The sequence below is a fragment of the Lycium barbarum genome, chromosome 5, assembly GCF_019175385.1.
Source record: "Lycium barbarum isolate Lr01 chromosome 5, ASM1917538v2, whole genome shotgun sequence".
Lineage (NCBI taxonomy): Eukaryota > Viridiplantae > Streptophyta > Magnoliopsida > Solanales > Solanaceae > Lycium > Lycium barbarum.
The window spans coordinates 125,084,797-125,094,432 of record NC_083341.1 but is presented as its reverse complement, the minus strand read 5'-3'; the positions used below and the strand labels follow the sequence as shown (position 1 = coordinate 125,094,432).

The 9,636-nt window shown below is 31.6% G+C and overlaps 1 protein-coding gene across 1 annotated transcript; it reads left to right on the top strand.

Moving 5' to 3' along the window:
- Positions 1-475: 475 nt before the first annotated feature.
- LOC132641403 (cyclin-D1-1) lies at positions 476-4,932 on the top strand. The gene is made up of 6 exons (XM_060358384.1): positions 476-923; positions 1,392-1,478; positions 2,850-2,948; positions 3,038-3,239; positions 3,486-3,616; positions 3,718-4,932. Exons 1-6 carry the CDS (start codon positions 696-698, stop codon positions 3,958-3,960), a joined length of 990 nt encoding a protein of 329 aa, XP_060214367.1. The 5' UTR covers positions 476-695; the 3' UTR covers positions 3,961-4,932.
- The last annotated feature ends 4,704 nt before the right edge of the window (positions 4,933-9,636 follow it).

Here is a 9,636-nt window from a genome sequence, read left to right as displayed (position 1 = left end):
AATTATATTTGATCCTAATTATATCCATGTACTTGACTTTTCTCTTACCGGTACCACCCCAATAAATGGTCGTAATTACCCTTTATATTTGACCTTTCTAAAATGATAAATGAAAGAAAAATTGGTATCTGTATTTTAATAGGAATAGAGAGAATATATAGATGGAGATAAAGAAATAGCAGCTGGAATTATTGACTAAATATAAAAGAAAATGCTATTTTAGTTATTTTTACACATTAGATTAATATGATACTATGTGACTATTATTTTATACTTACAAATGCCAGAAGTTATTGGAAATCACTTGGAATATAAAAAAGTCAAGTAAAAGAGGTGATTTAGACCAGATATAGCTTAAGGGGATTTGAATAAAACGGACCAAAATACAAAAAAGAAAATGAATACTTAATTGAACTTGTAAAACTAGTTGATATATCTATCTCTAACCTTTTCTTTTCTTTTTGTAGATCCTTAATCCTAGAACAAAATAACAAAATATAAATCATAGTAATATTACTATTTATACCCAGCGAATGAGATAGCCACAACCAAACACACAACAATAAAACCTAACACTTGGTGTATCTCTTCTTCAAAAAGTCCACGTCAACATTCCGGCAATCTTCTCCGACCACTCTCTAGTTCCGACCATCAATAAAACATGATCAGAATAGAATGAGATTAGTAGTTCTATCATGTCAGTCTCGTGCTCCGACTGCTTCTCCGACCTACTTTGCGGCGAGGACTCCGACACTGTTTTGTCGTCCGACATCGAATCTCGGGACGCTGATATCGATGAATCTATCGCTGGTCTTATTGAAGATGAGCGGAATTTTGTGCCTGGATTTGATTATATTGAGAGGTTTCAATCTCAGTCACTAGACGTTGCTGCTAGAGAAGAATCCGTTGCATGGATTCTCAAGGTACTACTCCCTCTGATTCTCAGTTTGACTGACACAAAATTTAAGGAATTAAAAAAGCCTTTTGAATTTTGTGATACTAAATTAAATATGTATAATGTACTAAGTTGGCATTTCGCCATAAAAATCAAATAATTTTTACTTTATTTAGAATTTTTGAAGTTTTTTTTCTTTCGTTTTTTTTGAAATTTTTATGGCCAAAAGCTAATTTTTAAATAAAGTGAAAAAATTCTAAAAAACAAAAGAATAATTCTCATGGTCGGCACTAAAATGTCATTTAACTTATATTTTTAAATTAAAAATAAGACATTTAAATTGAGACGTATTATTTCTCTAGTTTGCTAAACTGTACTTGTATTTAACACTACCCACTACGCTAATATCAGTTTGGTCACTGAAAAAATCAAAATCCAAATAATACAAAACTGAATCGAATAACTAAAGCATTTTTTTTTTATTTTTTTTTTGCAGGTACAACGCCACTATGGTTTCCAGCCATTAACGGCGTATCTCGCCGTTAATTATTTTGATCGTTTTCTCTACTCTAGAAGCTTGCCGGTAAATTAGTCATTTTTGAAGTTTTTTTTTTAATTTTTTTTTTCTTCTTTTTTTCCCTTTTATTAATGAGAGGTGGCCGGAAATACGGGACGAAAATAAGTCGCACTATATACTTATTGTAGCACAGAAAGAATTAGATTACTTAAGAAACATTTAAAAGTAACTAATATGGTAAACAATGATTGATGTTTTGAAAAAGAAGAAAGTTAACTATTTATGGTATAAAAGGTATTTATTGATATTTAATGATTTTTTTTGCGGATCCACTAGGCGGCGTGTTAGGGCTAGTTTTTTTTTTTATTACTTTTCCTGTTTTAATTTGTTTATCTTATTTTTCTTTTTAGTTCGTTTTAAAAAGAATTCTTTTTACTCTTTTGGAACTTTTTAATTTTAACTTTTCAAATAACATGCATGCTTAAGATTATAAGATTAAAAGACATTTTGGTACATTTTTAATTTAAAATCACATTACTTTTTTAAATTTTATGTCAAATCGAAAATCAGACAAACAAATTGAAACAGAGAAAGTACTAAAATAAAAGCAAATCTCAAAAAGAAAAGTACAAGCAAGCAAGAGGGGTTAAACCTCTAATCCTAATTTAGGTAATGAACCTCTGCTAATTGCAAGGGTGAAGAAAATTATTCAATGAGTCATTCTCAAAATTTTTTGTATTAATAAAATTTGTATTTTCCGTGGAGATTCAACTCTGGAATTATTTCTATAATACAGCATTGACTTTTGATCACACCTGAAGAAAAGTTTAGTAAACTGTAAATTCATAAACAGAGTCTAAAACTTATTTATCCTTATTGTTGGCTTTGTTGGTCAGTGGCATCCATCTAACAACGGCAAAGACAAATTCAACTAATTGGGTCCTCATTGTTTCTGTACTGTGGTGAACAAAATCTTTTTGTTTTATGGTCTCCCCAATAATAATGTGATTTATATTTGATAGTAAAGTAATTTATAGCGTCATCTAAAAACAATGGGTTGTAAAAGGTACTCCACTTTGTAAAAAAACAAAAATAGGAAAAGAAATGTGAATTAAATAGTATAACTTGAAAGTTGATCAAAAGGTATTGGAAACCTTTAAAATAAATCTTCTTACCCTCGTGTACTTAATGTTATCTTCAAAATCACCGTGTATATTTTAATGTTATATATCTAGCCTCTAGGCATGCTGGCAATAATTTATTGTACGCGACGTACGTAGTAAAAGTAATCGTTCTGGTGGTCCGCTTGTCTATTTTGCAAAATTTATCAAAATACATGTGTACTATTCTATTTTCTTTGTTTCTTGTATAATATGGAGTATTATTAAATATAAATAGGAATATCATAACGAATTTCCCTTTCAATGTAATTTTCAGCAAACAAACGGTTGGCCGCTGCAACTATTGTCGGTTGCTTGCTTATCTTTAGCTGCAAAAATGGAGGAACCTCTTGTTCCTTCTCTTTTGGATCTTCAGGTAATTTGTTTTATTTGATTGTTTTCTTCTAAAAATAGAATTTTCTTGGACCCCACACGTGATTTAACAAGTTTTATTTTTTACCTTAGGTTGAAGGTGCAAAGTATATATTTGAACCCAAAACCATACAAAGAATGGAGTTTCTTGTACTGAGAATATTAGATTGGAGGCTCCGATCCATAACCCCGTTTAGCTACCTCAGCTACTTTGCCTATAAACTTGATTCAGTAGGAACTTTCACTGCCTTCCTTATTTCAAGGGCTTCTCAGATTATCCTCTCAAATATTCAAGGTTGGTTTTCTGATTTATCCTATTGAAAAAGTGTACATCTAAAAGAAAAAGCAAAAGAAAGAAAAAGAAAAGAAGCACCAAATATACGTACACATATGCATGCATGAGTATTTGTACGCAAATGTACACTATTAATGTGTTTTGACCTGTTATAGCATGTAGTTTTTCTAATTTTTCATGTTATATGTAGTTATCATTTAGGTCACCTGATGGTAATTTTTTTTTTTACACTGTGTGTATATACAGAAGCTAGCTTTCTTGAGTATTGGCCATCATGCATAGCTGCAGCTACAATACTTTGTGCAGCTAATGACCTTCCAAATTTCTCTCTCGTGAACGCTGAACATGCTGAATCTTGGTGTGATGGACTACACAAAGTAAGACATTTGTTTTACCTTTTTAATTATGCATCGTACCTTTCTATTCTCAATTCTTGACTTCATTAGAATAAAGTAAAAAATTCCCATTTTTTCGGCAGGATAAAATCGTGGGGTGCTACAAATTAGTGCAAAAGTACGCGATTGCATTAAGACCTGGGAGATTTCCAAGAGTTATACCACAGGTACGAGTCATGACTCGGGCTAGTACTACTGTAGCATCCAGTAACTCATCACCCTCCTCGTCGTCGTCGTCATCATCATCTTCCACATCTTATAAAAGGAGAAAACTAAGTAACAGCTGGTGGAGTACTACAGATGATGATAGAGCAAGTTCGGAATAATATAAGTAATGTGTGGGAAATTAAGAATAAGGGGCTACAAGGAAAAAAAGGAAGTGGTGGTCCAAAAGTGATCTAAGAATCCTCAGTCATTTTTTCATCTTTGAGGAGTGATGTAGATTATATTTAGTTGATATAATGTGCCATTCATTAAATGGCTTTGCAGATTCCCAAGGGAAGGGGATTTGGTACATAGTATTTTGTTGTGAGAAAGGTGAAAAAGAAAGAGAGAAGAGATTGTTTAATTATAGCATGCATTAGTAGTAGTAAGTGGAGTCATGTAGTGTGAATGAAGTGGGGTTTGTGATTGAATTCAAAGGGAGCATTGATTATTATTGAATGAAAAGAGGAGATGGTGGGGCCTATTTGCTAAGGATTGGAGAAGAGAATTAAATCAATCGAGTTGTGGCAAAAAAATATTGAATTTTTGGGCAAATCCATTGATGAATAATTCAAGAAACCTCTTGATATATAACTATAGGGCCACCATTATTGCTTCCAACTTCTACACTAGCTCCAAGATAATGAATGAAAATCAACAATTCACTCAAGGAGAAAAAAACAATGGTCATTCAACTCAAGGAGAAAAAAACAATGGTCATTCAACTTCAAGAATAACATTTGGCTCTGTATAATCAGACTTTTGGTTTGAGGTGTGCTCTACACAGCGTGTATGTGTGTTTTTTTTGGCGGGATTTTGCCTTTTTTTTCTTGGTCCTAACCATATACTGGACTATTTTGAATTTTTCTTCAAACGTGTAACGGATACACGTGTGTATTCTTTTAATTTTTTGATAAAGAGGAGGTGATATGAAAAAAAAGCCGCCTCTGATTTTCCGGCCAAAATTTGGCCTAACCATAAAAAAGGTCTCTGGGGCCTTTTCTCAGTGTGTGCTTGTATTTGGCTTCATGTGTCAAACATGATGTTTCATCTAGTATATATGAATAATAAACTGTTTCCTATTTTTATTTGGATGTCATTTGTTTATTACTCCTCTCTCTTGCTTTTCTTCTTCACCGTGTGCCATGCACGTGAATGATAGTAAAGACTTTTGTAGCTTTGCCATTTGTTTTGTTGCTTTGCCATTTGTTTGTATTACTGCAAAGAACTTGGGTTGGTCCTAGCAATAAAATATGGGGTTTCCAATCTATGAATGTGACTAGTACTTTAACCAGTAGTGCAATAGACTGTGCAGTTACCTTCTAGTTACTCTATGGTACATGACCCCTCACTCTTGTTTAACCCCCCTTACTCCTTAGATTTTAGAGAACTTCTAAGTTCTAACCCTGAGAAACACCTTTGAGAAAACACTTACTTAATTATATTTTTATGCGCTTCTTCGCGTGCGAATTTGATTCTTTAATTACCCGAGGATGTGATTTTTTTTTTTAATGATAATGGGTGACGGTGTGAAATATGAATTCTTTTATATCATGTTTAAGTGTGTAATCAATTCATCTAAAATCTTAAATTATTAGACAACTCATACCTTCAGTTAGTTTTATATCTTGAATGTGCGCCCCCCACTTGAGTGCTTGATATTTTTCTATGAGCCAAGCCCATGAATTTTTCTTTCTAATGATGGGGTGAGACTGTGCTGGTGCCATATTGAAATGTGTCACCATCTTTTAAAGAGAGAATACCTCTATTTACTTAATTATTATGTCTTTTAATACACAAATGTCATTTACTCCGTTTTAATTTATGTGACCTAAGTTGGAATACGAGTGTCAACTAACTATGTTTCGTTGTGAATTTGTTATAGGATTAGAATCTTCAACTTTCTTAAAATAAAATTTACATATTTAGGAGCTACATAAAAAGTGTTATAAGTCAAAATATTTGACAATTTAAATTTTTAGAAACTATTTAAAAAGTCATGGTCAAAGAAAGCGTCATTTGACTCTCCAAAATAGTACTCCCTCCTGTCTCAATTCATGTGACACAGTTTAAACTTCGAGAATCAAAATTTTATATTTTTACCATAAGTTCGGATATGGAATCTTTAGGTTTTTTAAATAAAATTTATATATTTGGAAACCAAAGTAAAAAATACTACTTCCTCCGTTTCAAAATGTCTGGTTTTGACTTGACACAAATTTAAGAAAGTAAAGAAGATTTTTGAATCTTATAGTCTTTAATTAAAGATGTATAAAATGTATACCGATAAAAGCACTTTAGTCAGTGGCGGACCCATGTACAATTTTTGGGTGCTCTGGCACCTATTAAATCCAGTCACGGATTGTATAGTTGTATAGAAAATATAAAGGAAACAGATATAAATAGTTAATAGAGCACCTCCGAACTCAAAATTCTTGGGTCCAGCACCCCCGAACTCAAAATCCTGGATCCGCCACTGACTTTAGTCTTGTGGTTTTAAACATGTCATGTATAAAATGTACCAAAAAAGACTTTAATCTTGTGGTTTTAAACATATCATGTGGAAGGTTGGAATTAAAGAGTTGCCAAAAAAGAAAGAAACTTTTTTTCTAAACGGAGTAAAAAACAAAGTAAGACAAACAATTTGTAACGAAGAAAGTAGTATAAATCACAATAATTGATATTTTAAAGTATTTAAAAAGAGTATGAAAAAAATTACGATCAAAGATTAACTCGTTTAACTCTCTTGAAATTTAAAAAATAGGGCATAAATTGAGACGGAGAGAGTACACATACTTGAAACTAGAACAGCGGGAAAGTGTATTATAAGTAGACTGTGGACCGCTTCTTAATCGTGGGCCCGTGATAAACCCCTTCCTCAATAATACGTATCTGTCACTGTCATGTATACTCACATACTACTTATATTTTAGAGATAAAGTTCAAAAACATACTCTAACTATCACTTTTTTTTGTTTCATACCTAAACTATCATAAGATTGAGAAAATTATTTAAAATATCACTATCTAGTTTGCAAAATACACCTGAACTAAATGTGTGAACTCACTCTCCAAAAGGCAAGTGAAGCTGAATTTTTCTCAAAACATTTGTCCACATGGCATAAGTAATGCTATGGTGTCACCTACATGAAAATTAAAAAATAGTATATTTTTAAAAAAAAATCAGCATTTTTTTTAAAAACAAATCTGGATTTAAAAAAAAAATTGTAAAAAAATATCAAAAAATTTAGAAAATCAGAAAAAAATGATTTAAAAAATGGAAAAGTTGATTTTTTTTTTAAATGTGAAAACTAAATAATCAGTTTTCTTATTATTATTTTTTTTAAATAACTTTTCCATTTTTTAAACTTTTTTTTATTTTCTATAATTTTTGATATTTTTTTACAAAAATTATTATTTTTCAGTTTGTTTTTTAAAACAAATAGTTTTTTTTTTTTAAATTCCATGTAGGTGTCATGGTGACATTATTTATCCACGTGGACAACACTTGGCAACATTTTTATGTAAAATGGAGTGTAGATCACATGCCATTCAAGAATAATTTGAGGTGTGTTTTGCAAACTATATAGTGATAGTTTAGGTAGTTTTCTCAACCTTCTGATAATTTAAGTATGAAACTCAAAAAACAGTAATAGTTGGGGTGTGTTTTTTAGCCTTATCTCTATATTTTATTGTAAGGATATACAATAACTAGAGGCGGATCTAAGATTTGTAGAACATGTGTGCATAATGAGAATTGATCTCTAGTCCTTTAGGTAAATAACTCAACTTTTAACCAAGTTTAGAAAATATACATATATAAAATACCTAGTTTTACGGAGAGATCATGAATTCACGTGCTCCAAATTTTACATACAAATTCGCCCCTCACAGTAACAACGAAATCCTACTGGACTTTCTTGCATTTAATGTGTACTAGCATTTGCTTATCTTAATCAGTTTTAACATCGCAATAAGTGAAATGCTAATCATCCAGAGCTTTCTTATCCTCGATAGAACAGATTACGTGTGGTACGGAAGCTGTGAATTCAAATGAATGCATTATTTTCAGCTCAAATTGCGTGTGTGTATATATGCATAAGAAATTTTAAATGTATACAAATAATAAAATTGATCTCATTCTGAACCCAGTAACTTCATATCCTAAATTGGATTCCCATGATAATGATACACCATATGAGGTTTCAAGATTCTTCCATAAGAGGTTCTAATAAGCAAAGAAGAGATGACATTGCCTTTTAATAAGGGTATGTGAAAATGAGTGTATGGAAGTATATAGTTTCACTTATTATACTACTGGATTAGTCATTGGTTCAGTTGTTAGGAGCCACGTAGTACCAAAGTGAATACATCGTCAAATCACTTCTCTATTAATTATTAGGTTTATCCATTGTTTTAAAAGGCAGTGTCAAGACTCGCCTCGAGGCAGGGCAGTGGCAAAACGCCCTGGGGCTAACGTGCGGGGCTTAGTTCCTATGAGGCCTACGCCCTAAGCGCCCAACCGTACGCCCTAAACACGCCTAACGCCCAACGCTCAGGGCTCGCCTAACAGTTCTTACACAAATTATATTTTAAATTTCTTAATTAAAATCATTCACCCTCATAATTGTTTAACAAAATAATGATACTTAATAGTTTTTCATCTATAGAAATAGAAGATTGGGTGTAACTCATATAACAAGTCGCAGTATTGGATATTTACTATTTGAGAACGTCGGGTGAATATCACTTAATTTTTTTTTAAAAAACACATAGCGGAATTGTACATTTTCACTTGTCATTGGTCATAAATCCTATGTATCAGAATTAACATATAATTTTATTTTTTGTTCATGAAGAAGTTATGTTTTAATTGTAATATTGATAAATTTTATTGATTATTTGCTTAAGGGAGATAAAATGAATAGTATGATAGTAATAGTGTTTTAAGAAACTGTGTTTTTTTCCGTGTTTGAAAGTTAAACTGTTAGAATTGTTTTGCATTTCATAATAGCTTTTATTTCATTGTATTTTTTATACTTGTAAAATTATGTTATATATAATTACAAGTTATAAGCGGTGTATAATGGATTGCTTTGATCATTTTTTTGTGAGGATCAAGCGCGCGCGCTCACACACACACACAACTATATATATATATATATAATTTATTTACAGTTTTCTTTTATTTTTTATGTAATTTTACCTATTTAAAAATATTTATTGTAATTATATTATTTTAAGAAATACTAAAAATTAAATACCCATGGGCTTACGCCCCGTGCCTCGAGGCGTATGTAAAACGCGCCGCCTTACGCCCGCCCCGCCTTTTAAAACACTGGGTTTATCACACTGGACCACATAGGACCAAATAAAGAAGAAAAACTGACGAGGTTGGGCATTAAATTTGTCAGGACTATTTATAACTATTTATGTTTGGACTTTCACTTATGAGTTATGACCTAACAAGAGGTACCTGCTGCTTTTGCTCTTCTGTTACATTAAGGACCACTTGACTGAAACAATAAATCATGGAACAAACTATTAATGTAAAAAATAAAAGATTAATTCCGGGAATGAATGAAGACATTTTAACCTTTGGACATTGATATAGACTTATCTTATTGAAAATTGTATCATTATAATGGGAGTCCCCTTTCCTTTTGGTTTCTTTCCAACGCAGTGGTTCCCACAAAAACCAAATCTAAGGAAATTAAAAATGCACTTGATATAGAAAACAAGATTAACAGTTTTTTATTGTATTGATTTTTGATATGCATGTGGCTTATTCTGATTAG